Raw genomic sequence first — 15,055 nt, 5'->3', positions numbered from 1 at the left:
AAATGCCAATAAATGTCATTTCAAAAGCCTTTCTTACTTATCCTCGTTCTTCTTTTCCTTTAAGAGCAAGACTGCCTGCTCAGCTGCTTCTGTAGCTCTGCTCTTCTCTAGCCCATCAGCGTAAACTGTTCCTAAGCATTCCCCTCCCTGTCCCAAAACTCCCATTTTTCTCTTGATTCACTTCTAGATCCAATTATGTCATTTTGGAGCTCATCTTGTCTATGATATCCACCTCTTGGTCCCTCAACCTGGATTCCTAGAAACTTGCTGGCCACCACTTTCTCTTCCTGGCTTCACATTAGTTGATATCGCTAATGGGGGCAGAGACAGGAGGCAGTATGAGTGTAGTGGTCATCACTAAGGAGAAGGTGCTGAGGAAGCCAAAAGATCTGAAGGTGAATAAATAACCTGGACCAGATGGATTACATCCCAGGGTTCTGAAGGAGATAGCTGAGGAGACTGTGGAGGCATTAGTGGTGATTTTTCAGGAATCATTGGAGTCAGGAGGGTCCTGGAGGATTGGAAAATGGCTAATGTAACACCCTGTTTAAAAAAAGGGAGTGAGGCAGAAGACAGAAAACTGTAGGCCGGTTAGCCTGACCTCGGTCATTTGTAAGATTTTACAGTTCATAATTAAGCATGAAATTTCGGAGTACTTGGAAGTGCATGTTAAAATAGTTAGCACGACTTCATCAAGGGATGTCTTCGATTACAATTCTGCTAGATTTCTTTGAGATTTCTTAGGTATATTAGACAAAGGAGAAGCAGTGAATGTGATCTATTTCAATTTCTAGAAGGCCTTTGACAAGGTGTTGCATAGGTGGCTGCTAATTAAGATAAGAGATCATGGTGTTAGAAGCAATGTACTGGCATGGATAGAGGATTATCTGACTCACAGAAGCTAGGGATTATGGATAAAAGGGTCTTGTTTCAGGAAGATAGCCGGTGGAGTTCCACAGAGATCAGTTTTGGGATAAAAGCCATTAATGTTATTCATTAATGATCTGGACAAAGGAACTGAGGACAATGTTGCTAAGTTGGAGATCACATAAAGATAAGTGGATAGACAGGTAGTGTTGAAGTGTTGGGAAGGCTGCAGAAGGACCTGGAAAGACTAGGAGATGGGCAATGAACAAGTGGTTGGAATGCAATGTGGAAAAGTGTAAGATTATGTACTTTGGGAGGAAGAATAGAGATGTAGATTTAGATGTTTCCAAATAATGAAAGTCTTTGGAAATGTGAAGCACAAAGGGACTTAGGAGTCTCACTTCAGGATTTGTTAAGGTTAACATGCAGGCTCAACTGGAGTTAGGAAGGCAAATGCAATGTTAGAATTCTTTTTGAGAGGCCTAGAATATAAGAGCAGGGATGTACTGCTGAGGCTGTATAATGCTGTGGTCAGACTGTGTTTGGAATATTGTGAGCAGTTTTGGGCCTTATATCTATAGAAGGATGTGTTGGTATTGAAGTGTTCCAAAGGAGGTTTACAAATGATCCTGCACTTGAAAGGCTTGTCATATGAGAAGTAGTTGCGGTTTCTGGGTCTGTATTAGATGGAGTTAGAAGGAGAGGGGGGAATCTGATTGAAATTAACAGAATTCTGAGAGACCTGGTTATAGTGGACGTGGAGAACATGTTTCCACTAGTAGGAGAGACTAATCCAGAGGGCACAGCCTCAGAGAGGCTGTGGAGGCTAAGTCATTGAGTATTTAAGACAGACAGATTATTGATTGATAAGGGGATCAAAGGTTGCAGGGAGAAGGCAGGAGAATGGTGCCAAGAAACATGCCAGTCATGATTGACTCAATGGGCTGACTGATCCAATTCTTGTCCTATATGTTATGGTTCGCTGTACTCGGATGCAGACCCTACTACTTTTGAAACCTCCTGGCATCACTCACTTTTAAAAAAAAATCCATAATTCTTCTTCCTTGCCATCCATCAATCCATTTATAACCTCCTTTTGCCCTCCAAAGTCCTTGAATGAGTATTCGCCTTTCAAATCTGTGCCCATTTTTCATGTAGCTCCATGTTTGAATGTGTCCAATCCACCTTTTGCCAAAGTACTGAAATAGCGTTTATCAGTCACAGATGACATCCTATGTAGCTGTGGTTGTGGTAAGCTGTCCCTCTTAATTCTTCTTGACTTGTCTGCAACCTTTAAAATAGTTAACCACACATATTCCTCCAGCGCTTATCTTCTGCTGGATGGTCCTGCACTCATTTTACTTTTACCTAGCTAGTTATAACTAGAAAATCACCTAAAATGGCTTCTCATCTGGCCCCTGTATTGTTCATTAAAGACTTTTGAAGATCTTGGCCCTACCTATGTCTCATATGCAGGTTGTCCACTTTAGCAACATCATATAAAAACGTAATACCACATTCCACATGTGAACTGATGACATGCAGTTCTATCTCACCATGACACCTTTAATACCTCTAATGTCTCTACTTTGTTACACTGCTTCTGTGACATTATGTGTGAATTGCCTTCAATTCAATATTGGGAAGTTTAATACCATTGTCTTCAGTCACCACCTCAAATCTCATTCACTAGCATCAACTTCATTCCTCTTCCTGTCTAAACCTTAACCATGTTGTTTAGTCTTAGTGTTGAATTTGACTTTGTGATAAGGCTCCAATCATATATCACTACATCACCAAGACTGCCCAGTTCAATCTATATAGCATTGCTTTATGCCATCCCTGCCTCAGCGTATCTGTTCCTAAATCTCTAATCATTGACTTTGTATTGTCTTCATTGCAAATAGAGTTGACCATTCTACAGTTATCCTTGCTGGTCTGCCATCAAAATTACATGTTCATTAAAATTTTGTTCCCCATCCTAAATCACAAACTCCTGTTTCTGCATCACCTCAATATTTGCTGATCTAAATTATATCATGGTTGAACCCATGCAATTTTAAAATTTAAATCCTCCATAACCTTGGCTGTACATATGCTACTAACTTCCTCCTGCCATACAAATCTGTGTGAATTTTGCATATTGCTGTAATCTCTTGCACATCACTGATTTTAATCAGCCATCCTAATATTTCTTTATGTTATGTTATGTCAAATTTTGTTTGAGAACTACTCCTGTGAAGGACTTTGTAATGTTTTACAACGTCAAAGGCAATGGATATGTTGTTGTTGTATAATAGTTTTTCTCTAAAAACTGCTTTCCTGGAGTAACTTATTTTAAATTGTTGAGGGCCTATGTGAGGCAGAGAGTTTTGCAGAATGGAATACATTACTTCCGGCTGAAGCATGTATTTTAGAACAAATAGGTTCTAATGCACTATTGGTACTCTGCACCCAGTGACTTTTCTATGCAGCTTTGGACGATGTAATGTGTAAGGAAGAGGTGGAACTCTTTGGCAGCATTGTGTTATTGTTAAAGCAATAGAATTGCAAAAATCCATGCTGTCGCCATTGCAAACTTAAAAATATGAAACCAATGTGTAACAGCCAATTTAATTCTCAAACAAATGTGAGTACAGAAGATTGTGATGATTATTCTTTGCAGCTAATTCATCTCTATTGCTGTATACTCGGAGACATTTGTCTGTATGGAAGCACCTCAGAAATTCAAAAGGCTGCTCTAAACGGATATGGAAATTCATCAAAATCACCCAATAGGACGAATGCACCCGGATTGCTCCAACTTCTTCAGGTCCAGCCAGCAACAGCACCAGGAGATGGTGAGTGCCAGGATAAAATGCTAATTACATTATAAAGATACAGATTTGATAATAAAGCACCAGACTAATTAACAATAGTGTTACAGCTAGTGATTATATTACATTACTATACCTATCTATTGATTAAAAACTTTACCTCTGTATTCAGTTTCTATATGTATGATATAGCTTTCTGTTGTCATGTTTTCTTGCTTTTTGATAGAATTTTATTATAGAATCAAATTTAACGTGCAAGCTTAGACTATGCAAATTTTGTGGTCAGTTGTAAGTGAATTATAATTCATTGTGTTTACAGTTGCCCACAGATTTCTTTTAGACTTTTGAGAGAGAAATTTTGTATTTTGAGTTCTGAAACTACACGGAAGTCTTTGCAAGGGATTGTGTGACAAATGTAGACAGCACAAACAACAATCAATTTTTTTTTCACTCATATGTGGGACAGAGCTGTCACTAGTTAGGTCAGCATTTATTGCCTATCCCTAATTGCTTGCCCTTGGAAAGTTGGTGGTGAACGATTGCCTTGAACCACTCTGGTCCTTTTGGTGTAGGTACACCCACAGTGCCTTTAGAGATGGAGTTCCAGGATTTTAACCTTGAAGGAATATTGATACATTTCTAAGTCAGGATGGTGAATGACTTGGAAGGGAACTTGCAGAAGATGTTGCTCCTGTGTATTTCCTGGCCTTGTCCTTCTAGGCGGCAGTTGTCATGGATTTAGAAGGAGCTTTCCTGAATTTCTGCAGTGCATCTTGTGGCTGGTACACCCTGCTGGTATGGAGTATCAGTGGTGGAGAGAGTTGATGTTTGTGGATGTGATGCAATTAATTGGGCTGTTTTGTCCTCGATGATGTCAAATTTTTTAAAAAGTGCTGTTGAAGGTATACTCATCCAGGCAGTTGGGGAGTGTTCCATCATGATCCTGACTGCTTTGTAGATGGTTAACAGGCTTTGGGGAGTCAGGAAGTAAACTACTTGCTACAGTATTCCTAGTCTCTAACATGCACTTGTACCAGAGTAATTATATGCCTCATCCAGTTCAGTTTCTTGTTCATAATAATGTCCAGGATGTTGATAATGGAAGATACAACAATGGTGATGCAGTTGAATAGGAGAAAGTGAGAACTGCAGATGCTGGAGATCAGAGCTTATTGGTGCGCCAAACTGCCACCACGCCTTCCTTGTCTGCAGGTTTGATGGTGAGGTTGGGGTTGGAGCGGAGTTGATGGTGAGGTGGGATTGGAGCGGAGTTGATGGTGAGGTTGGGATTGGAACAGAGTTTGATGGTGAGGTTGGGGTTGGAGCGGAGTTTGATGGTGAGGTTGGGGTTGGAGCGGAGTTGATGGTGAGGTTGGGATCTGATCTGATGCAGTTGAATGCCAAGGGGCAATGGAAATGCTCATTACTCAGTACTTGGGTGACATCAGTGGTATTTACAATTTATCAGCTCAAGCCTTGATGTTGCCCAGGTCTTGCTGAATATGAGCATGGGCTGTCTCAATACATGAGGATTTGTGAATTGTGTTGAACATTATGTAATCATCAGCAAACATGCCCACTTCTAACATAACGATGAAGTGAAGGTCATCTACCTTTGTGCAAAATATGACTCCTTTCTCCTGATTCCCATGGACTCCATTTTTGCCAGGTCTCCTTGCTGGTACAATTAGTCAAATGTGGTCTTGATGTCAAGGACTGTGGCTCTCACCTTCCCTCTGGAGTTCAGCTGTTTTGTCTATGTTTGACCCAAGATTGTAATGGCATCAAGAGCTGAATGGCTCTGACTGAACCCAAACTGAGCATGTATGAGCAGGTAATTATTCATAAGTGCTACTTGATAGCACTGTAATGGCATCTTCCATCATATACTGATGATCAAAAGTGGACTGATATGGTAGTATTTGGCTGATTGGATTTGGGCAATGTTCCACATTGTCAGGTAGATGCGAGTTTTGTTGCTATACTGGAACAGCTTGGCTAGAGGCAGGTCAACTGGAGCACAAATCTTCAGTACTAGTTCCAGAATGTTGTCAGGATCAAATAGCTTTTGCAGTTTCCAGTGCCTTCAAATATTTCTTGATGTAATGTGGAGTGAATTAATTTGGCTGAAATCTGGCACCTGTGATGCTGGGGACCTTTGGAGTAAGATTCACAAAGCACTTCTGGTTGAATATTGTATTTTCTCAAAATGTGGATTCCCTTATCATTGAGGATGGGGATATTTGTGCAGCATCCTCCTCTAGTGAGTTGTATAATTGTATGCCTTCATTCATGACTGTATGTTGCAGGATTGTAGTGTTAGGTTCTTTTCCCGAGGTTTCACACGTGAGATGCAATCTGCACACACCAACTTCTGCAAACAGTTAAAGTTTATTAAAGCTTGTACAAGCTAGGTTACCCCTTTGGCCCCCCCTTGCAGGCATGCAAAGTTGGGTTAAAGTGAGGCCCTGAACAAAGAAAACACATCCCTTTTATACAGATCAATTGGTCATGCTCACAGATACTCTGGCCACTCCCCCATAGTCACATGCCACTCAAGACAACTCCCAGCCTCACAGTCACATGTTACCCCAGGTACAATGGTAGGATGAGATCATCCTTGGACATAATGCAGATGTAAATGCCCTAATCCTGGGGAATCGTTATGCAGATGATTTCCTGACTCAGTGATTCCCCAAGACAATGCAGGTACGACATACCTAGTTTCAAGGGATGGCCAGAAAGCACTTCTGGATGGAAGAGATTGAATGATTGTTTAACTTGACAATAGCATGGAGAGTAATAGCAAATGACTGTCTAAATGAAGTGTGAATTACAATGGATGGTCATCCACATTCCTGCATGCTATCAGTGAGACAGAATGTCACCTCCACCCACTTCCAGAATGTTCAGCTTTGCAGTCTAACTCTTTAATATTACATTAATATCCAAAGAGATATTCCCATTTAATCTTTTAACATTACAGTTGTGTCATAGAGATGTACAGCACGAAAACAGACCCTTCGGTCCAACTTGTCCATGCCAACCAGATATCCTAAACTAATCTACTCCCATTTGCCAGCACTTGGCCCATATCCCTCCAAATCCTTCCTATTCATATAATCACCCAGATGCCTTTTAATGTTGTAATTCTACCAGCCTCCATCACTTCCTCTGGCAGCTCATTCCATACACGCGCCACCCTTTGTGGTGAAAAAGTTGTCTCTTAGGGTCCCTGTTAAATCTTTCCTGTCTCACCCTAAACCTATGCGTCCAGTTCTGGACTCCCCCACCCCAAGGAAAATACTTTGTCTATTTACCCTATCCATGTCCCTCATGATTTTATAAACCTGTATAAGGTCACCCCTCAGCCTCTGAGACTCCAGGGTAAACAGCCCCAGTCTATTCAGCCTCGTCCTATAACTCAAACCCTCCAACCCTAGAAACATCCTTGTAAATCTTTTCTAAATCCTTTCAAGTTTCACAACAACCTTCCGATAGGAAGGAAACCAGAATTGCATACAGTATTCCAAAAGTGGGCAAAAGTGAGGACTGCAGATGCTGGAAACCAGAATTTAGATCAGAGTGGTACTGGAAAAGCACAACAGGTCAGGCAGCATCCGAGGATCAGGAGAATCAATGTTTTCGGCAAAAGCCCTTCATCAGGAGAAGGACCTCACCATTCCAAAAGTGGCTAATCAAAGTCCTGTATAGTCACAACACAACCTCCCAATTCAAATTCTATGCACTGACTAATAACGGGAAGCATACCAAATGCCTCCTTCACTATCCTATCAACCTGCGACTCAACTTGCAAGGAACTATGAACCTGCACCTCAACGTCTCTTTGTTCAGCCACAGTCCCAGGTCACTTTGCTCAGCAACACTCCCTAGGACCTTACCATTCAGTGTATACGTCTGCTAAGATTTGCTTTCCCAATGCAGCGCCTCATGTTTATCTAACTTAAACTCCATCTGCCACTTCTTGGCCCATTGGCCCATCTGATCAAGATCCCATTGTACTCTGAAGTAACTTTCCTGGCTGTCCACTACACCTCCAATTTTTATGTCATCTGGAAACTTACTAACTATACCTCTTATGTTCGCATCCAAATCATTTATATAAACGATGAAAAGCAGTGGACCCAGCGCTGATCCTTGTAGTCCTAGACCTACAGTCTGAAAGGCACCCTCCATCACCACACTTTGTCTTCTACCTTTGAGCCAGTTCTGTATCCAAATGGTTAGTTATCCCTGTACTCTATGTGATCTAACACTGCTAACCAGTCTACCATGAGGAACCTTGTCGAACTCCTTACTGAAGTCCACATAGATCATGTCCACCACTCTGCCTCATCAATCCTCTTCATTACTTCTTCAAAAAACCCAATCAAGTTAGTGAGACATGATTTCCGGCACACAAAGCCATGTTGACTATCCCTAATCAGTCCATGCCTATCCAAATACATGCATATCTGGTCCCTCAGGATCTCTTCCAATGACTTGCCCACCATCAATGTCAGACTCACCAGTCTATAGTTCCCTGGCTTTTCTTTACCACCTTTCTTAAATAGTGGCACCACGTTAGCTAACCTCCAGTCTTTCAGCACCTCACCTGTGACTATACAGGTACCTCAGCAAGGAGCCCAGCAATCATTTCCCTAGCTTTCTACAGAGTACACCTGATCAGGTCCTGGGGATTTATCCATCTTATGCATTTTAAGACATCCAGCACCACCTCCTCTGTAAAATGGACATTTTTCAAGATGTCATCATCTTTTCCCCCACATTCTATATCTTCCATGTCCTTTTACACAGTAAATACTGATACAAAATAGTATCTCCCCCATCTCCTGCAATTCCACACATAGGCTGCCTTGCTGATCTTTGAGGGGCCCTATTCTCTCTCTAATTACCCTTTTATCATTAATAAATTTCTAAAATCCCTTTTGATTCTCCTTAGCCCTATTTGCCAAAGCCATCTCATGTCCCCTTTTTGCCATCCTGATATCCATCTTAAATATACTCCTACTGTCTTTTTGCTCTGAGGATTTACTTGATCTCTGCTGTCTATACTTGACATAGCTTAGATCTAAACCATTGGAGTGGACCCACTAAGCCCTGTTCCTCATATGCTGCATATGTTGTTTGGCATACGCCAAGTCCTGTGTTGGAGCATTACCAGGTTCCCACTTCATTTTTATGTTGCTTCTGGCATGCTCTCCTGCACTCTTCATTGAACCAAGTTGATCTCCTCAGAGATGGAAGAATCTTCATTGAAATGCACAATTTGGCAAAATGTTATTTTTGTGGATTTTCCTGGATAGTTTCTCTCCATATGCTCTAGCTGAGTTGTCTCCTGCACTTTTATGCTGCGCACCTCACTAGGTATCACATCTCCATGGCAATACTCCTGTGCTGTCATGTACTCACCAGTGGCTGAAGAGCTCACCACTCCTGGACCTATTGAGTTTCCAGCTGCCTCTATCATTTCTAAATCCTAACTGTGCAGCAATTTCAATGTTACAAACCAGGACTTCACAGTTCCAGAATGTGAAAAACTGGACCTGTGGTAGAGGCTAAAAGAAGAAATTTGGTACCCCATTTGCCGACAGGGAACTGTAGATCCTGGCGGATAGGCTGTTGAACAACAAAGCTATTCACTTTCCTCAGAGCCAAAGGAGACCACAGCACCAGACCATGGTTGCTCAGTCTGAAATTTCCACCCACTCACTGCACCTTCCGTGATCTGGAGGAACACCCAGCAATGCAGGAAGATGGTTAATTACCTTCTGCAATCTGCAAGAATACATTGTATCATATTCACTCTCTGCTACCTCTCACTCACTCTAATTCTGCCACTGCATGCCCCTGCCACCAATACACTTGGCTGATCACTCTCCCTATTGCATGCAGCTTAACTAAGAAGCACTGAAATTTCATTCTTCATTTAGGTGTGCCAGTTGTCCTTTCATTTTTAGGAGCATATAAGTTATGCTAGCACACTCAGTTATAGAGCTGGCTAACTGATAGAAAAATGAGGATTGAGATGAAGGGGAGTGTTTTCAGAATTACATTTTATAACTGGTAGTGTACCACAGGAACAAGTGCTTGAACCACTGTAGTTTATAATATATGTTAGTAACTTGGACAAGGAAAGTGAATATATGAAAGCCAGGTTCACAGGTGACACAAAAATCGAGAAGACAAGAGGTAAGGGTGATACGAGAGTCTATAGAGTACTATAGATAGGTTAAAAGAGTGGCAAAAACTTGGCAAATGGAATATAATGTGAGAAAATGTGAAGTTATACACTTTCACAGGCATAATAGAGGAGATGAATATTATTAAATGGAATAAATCTGCAGCACAGAGGGATTTGGGAGTCCTCATCTATGAATCACAAAAAAAACCTAGCATCTAATTTCAGCAAGTAATAGGAAAGGCAAATAGGATGTTGGTCTTTCTTTCAACGGGAATGAAAAAAACAGGGATTTATTGCTAAAACTATATAAAGCACTGGTTAGACAACAGCTTGCATACTGTGAAGTTTTGTTTCCCCTTTATCTACAGAAGCATATACTGCATTTGAAGTGGTCAAGAGAAAATTCACAAGGTTGATCTCAGCAATAGAAGGATTTACTGATGAGGAGAGGTTCATTAGGTTGGGCCTGTACTCATTGGAGTTTAGAAGAATGGGAGGTTACCTTATTGAAGTATACAAGATTGTTACAGGACTTGACAGGGTAGCTGCTGAGAGGTGGTTTCTACTTGTGGGACGGTATAGATGGTGTTATCTCCGAGCAGGAGGTCAACTGTTTCATAGAGAGATGAGAAGGAATTCCTTCTTTAAGAGAGCAGTGAATCTTTATCACAGAAGGCTGCAGTATATTAATAGCCCAGATAGACAGAATTCTAATCATACGGGAATTAAGGGGCATGGGGAAAAAGACAATAGTGTTAAGGATTGTCAGGTCAGTCGTCTCATTGAATGATGGAGCTGACCAAATGGGCAAGTGGCTTACATTTGCTCCTTTAGTTTTATTGATTAAGTTTGCAGTTATTGGGCAAGATAATCTAATATTTTATTTGGTATAAATAACAATGGTAAGAGTTCATGGAATCCAAGAATATTTGGCAAATCAGATCCACAATTGGCTGAGTGGCAGGAGCAGAAGGTGACGATTGAGGCATGTTTTTCCGACTGAAATCTATGTCCAGTGAAATCCCATAGGTGTCAGTGTTGGGGCTCTTCCAGTTTAAGGTTTATATAAATTACCTAGACTTGAATGTAGGAGGGTTGATCAGTAAATTCACAGATGATACAAAAATTGACATGATTAACTATGACTTTGTATCTGCTAAGCAGGTATTGATGAAAATTTCATAAGCAAAGACATTGGCCAGACAAAAAAAAACCTAAAGAATTGTGGATGAAGGAAATTAGCAACAAAGCAGACATTTCTGGAAAAAGCACAGCAGGTCTGGCAGCATCTATGGAGAGAAAGCAGAGTTAATGTTTCGGGTCGAGTAACCTTTCTTCTGAACCCAGACACTCTTTCTCGATCTGCGCATAGTATACTCTCATTTGTTTTCATGCCTTTGACACAATTGCCACTAGTTGTCCTTGTTGCATTGATATTGGACCTTTCTCACTGGTGACACATGACAGGGTAGCTTCATCATTTACAATATTATATTTCAGCATGCGGACTACTGTCACTAGTTGCTTTTTTTAATGAATGCTACTTCTTTTAGTGTGTCCCAATATCACTGCATATCACAGGTATCCACAAACCAAAACCTATTTGCATCCTGTTTCCACCTCATAAGGCCATAAGAGTCCTTTGAGTCTGCTCAGCCATTAAATGAGATCATAGTCATCTGATAACCCTCAACTCTACTTTCTGCTTTCCTCCCCGTAATCCTTGATTCCCTTACTAATTAAAATCTGTCTATATAGTCTTAAACACACTTAATGACACAGCTTCAACAGTCCTCTGTAGTCAAGAATTCCACACATTCACTGCCCTCTGAGAGAAGAAATTTCCCCTCATCTCAGTCTTAAATGCGTGACCCTTATCATTGGATTATGGCTTCTGGTCTTAAACTGTCTCACAAAGGTAATAAACTTTCCAAATCTAACCTGTCAAGTCTCCTAAGAATCTTTCAATGCTTCAGTAAAGTTTCCCCTGATTCTTCTAAACTCCAGTGACTACAGGCCCAGGCAGAGGTGGGTATTGCAGATGCTAGAGATTACAGTCAAGATTAGAGTGGTGCTGGAAAGCACAGCAGGTCAGGCAGCATCCGAGGAGCAGGAAAATCGATGTTTTAGGCAAAAGCCCTTCATCAGGGCCTGACTACAGGCCCAACCTACTCAGCTTCTCCTCTTAAAATAGTCCCTCCATATGTGGTATCAGTCTCATGAACCTTTTGTGGATTGTTGCCTATGTCATTATATTTTTCCTTAGATAAGGGGACCAAAACTGTTCACAGTATTCCAGCTGTGGTCTGACTATTTGTATAATTTTAGTAAAAAAACCCCATTTTTATATTCAATTCCCTTTGAAATAAAGGTTAACATTCATTTTGCATTATATATTACCATCTGAATTGGATGTTAACTTTTTGTGATTCATGGATGTGGACTCTCAAATCTTCTGTTCTATAGTTTCTGTATTATTTCTTCATTTAAATAGTCTCAGCTCCCTTATCTTTCTGCCAAAGTGCACAACCTCACATTTTCCCATGTTATATTTCATTTGCCAAGTTTTTTAGAATTAGAATCCCTACAGTGTGGAAATAGGCTCTTCAGTCCAACAAGTCCACACCGACCCTCCAACTAATAACTCACCCAGACCCATTACCTTATTCCTCCACATTTATCCCTAACTAATGCACCTAACCTGCACATCCTGAACACGATGGGCAATTTAGCATGGCTAATTCATCTAACCTGCATATCTTTGGATTGTGGGAAAAAACCAGAGCACCCAGAAGAAACCCATGCAGACACGGGGAGAATGTATAAACTCCACACGGTCGCCCAAGGTTGTCTCCCTGGCACTGTGAGGCAGCAGTGCTAACCACTGAGCCACCGTGCCGCCCTGTTTAATTTTTGCCCACTTGTTTAATCTGTCTCTAAACTCTTTATGTCATCATCACCTCATACCTTCCCACTTATTTTTATGTCATTCACAAGCTTGACTATAATGCATTCACTTTCCTCATCATTAAATAAATATTGCAAATAATTATGGCCCCAACACTGACCCCTATGGCTTTCCAATAGTTATAGATTGCCACCCTGAAAAGGCACCCTTTATTCCAAATCTCTGTATTCTATTAGTTAGCCAATCCTATATTATCAAGTAGCCTAATATGTGGTAACTTATCCAACACCTTCTGAAAATCCAAATATATTACATCTAGTACGTCTCCTTTATCAATCCTGCTTGTTCCTCCTCAAGGAAGTCTTATCTTCAAACTTTTCAGTTCTTATATCTTGCACTTTCTTTTCTCAACATACCTCTCCATGCCTTTTTGCCTTTCAAATATTCAAGGTCTCCAGCAACCCTGGTACCTGTAGAAGACCAAGAAGACAATGATGATGAACACACAATATTACTTGATTTCGTGCTCATTGCCAACAACTCCGATACTGACAATGCATATACCTTAAAGAATGATATAGGGTTAGTATCTGTGCATGTTGAAACATTGGGCACAAATATACTGTAATAAGACATAGGGACAAGGGCAGTGTATGAACAAACTCACCAGTGTGGAGATATTATATAAATTCAGCTGCAGAATACTCGATGAGAACTACACTGGGCATCAGAAAGCCTATCCTCATGTCAAAGACCATGGAGAAATTCAGCACAAATTCAGTCCAGGGCTTTACACAGTGCTTGGAGCCCATACTTTCCAGCATAAAACTGATTTCCAATTCAAAAACCATTCTTGTGGAACTAACTTTAATGAAGCTTTTCATGGTCAATATTTCTGCTTCTATAGTAACACAAGCAACTCACATCAAAATCTGAATGATGCAGTGCAACGGTGCTGGCATGTATCAGGCAGTTGCGATCATGCATGTTAATACCAATGCACAAATAGGATTTCAAGGTGTCATAGCTGTATAAATCTGTTCTCTAACTCTGGACATACTGAGCATGAACATCTCAGGATGACAGCAAAGATGGATGTTCCACTTTGCACTTCTGGATGATGCAAATTCAGCTTGTTTCAAAAGTGTCAGTTGCCTTTTGCACATGTGCTGGCTTCCCCCATCATTAAGGATGAAGATATTTATGGAGCCTCCTCATCCTCCTCTGAGTTGTTTAATTGCTTGCTACCATTCATGACTTTATATGGGAGATCTACTCCATTGGTTTTGGATTACTCAGCTCAATCTATTGCTCACTAATTTTGCTGCATGCTATACAGATAGTTTGGCTTTATCACTTCACAAGGTTAACACCTTATATTTATGTATATCCCCGGTGCTGCTCCTGCCATGCCCTCCTGCACTCCTCATTGAAGCAGGCTTGATAGTAATAGTAAAGTGAGGAATATGCCAAACCATGACGTTACAGATAGTTGTTGAATATAATTCTGTTGCTGATGGTCCAAAGCACCTTATTGATGCCAAGTCTTGAATTTCTGATAAATTTCTGCTCCCCTTTCTCTTATTCTTCTTGCTTCTTATCTCTTTATCCTCTTTTCTGTATCCTCCCATCCTCCTCTGTCTTCTAGCAAATAGCCCTGCTCTGAACTGCCTCTTTATATAGAATTATTTGGGAGGTATAAGGTAAATTAGTGCAAAACATTTTTAAAAATTATCAAAAGCTTCTATATGTATAAAAACAGGAAGGGACTAACTGACGTGAATGTTGGTCCATTGGAAAATGAAACTGGAAAGTTAATATTAAGGAACATAGAAATCGCAGAGACACTAAATCAATATTTTCCCTTAGTTTTCATGGTGGAGGACACTAATACCATCCCAACAGTAATAGGGAATGCAAAGATTATAGAAAGAGAGAAAGTACTGAGCAAACTATTAGGATTGAAGGCAATCAAATCCCTAAGTCCTCATGACTACATCTTAGGGTCTTAAAGGAAATAGCAGAAGTGATAGTTGATCCACTGGGCATAAAATTTCAAAATTCCCTGGATGTAGGAATGTTTACAGTGGATTGGAAAAATGCTAAGATAATACCCTTATTCAAAAAAAATGGATGGAGGTAGAAATTAGGAATCTATAGACCAGTTAGATTAATGTGTATCATTGGGAAATTGTTAGAATCCATTATTAAAGGAGTAATAATAGGACATTTGGAAAGTTAAAACACAATCGATCACAG

The 15,055-nt window shown here is 40.5% G+C and overlaps 1 protein-coding gene across 2 annotated transcripts in view; it reads left to right on the top strand.

Annotated features, from left to right (window-relative positions):
• tmem232 (transmembrane protein 232) overlaps positions 1-15,055 on the top strand; it is a 134,044-nt gene that overhangs the window by 84,847 nt on the left and 34,142 nt on the right. For both annotated transcript variants that reach the window (XM_060844391.1, XM_060844383.1), the window contains exon 10: positions 3,533-3,707. In XM_060844391.1, coding sequence (XP_060700374.1) covers positions 3,533-3,707 — 175 coding nt within the window. The remainder of the gene's footprint in view (positions 1-3,532; positions 3,708-15,055) is intronic.

The sequence above is a fragment of the Hemiscyllium ocellatum genome, chromosome 2 (assembly GCF_020745735.1).
Source record: "Hemiscyllium ocellatum isolate sHemOce1 chromosome 2, sHemOce1.pat.X.cur, whole genome shotgun sequence".
NCBI lineage: Eukaryota > Metazoa > Chordata > Chondrichthyes > Orectolobiformes > Hemiscylliidae > Hemiscyllium > Hemiscyllium ocellatum.
This window is presented reverse-complemented; position numbering and strand designations above follow the sequence as displayed.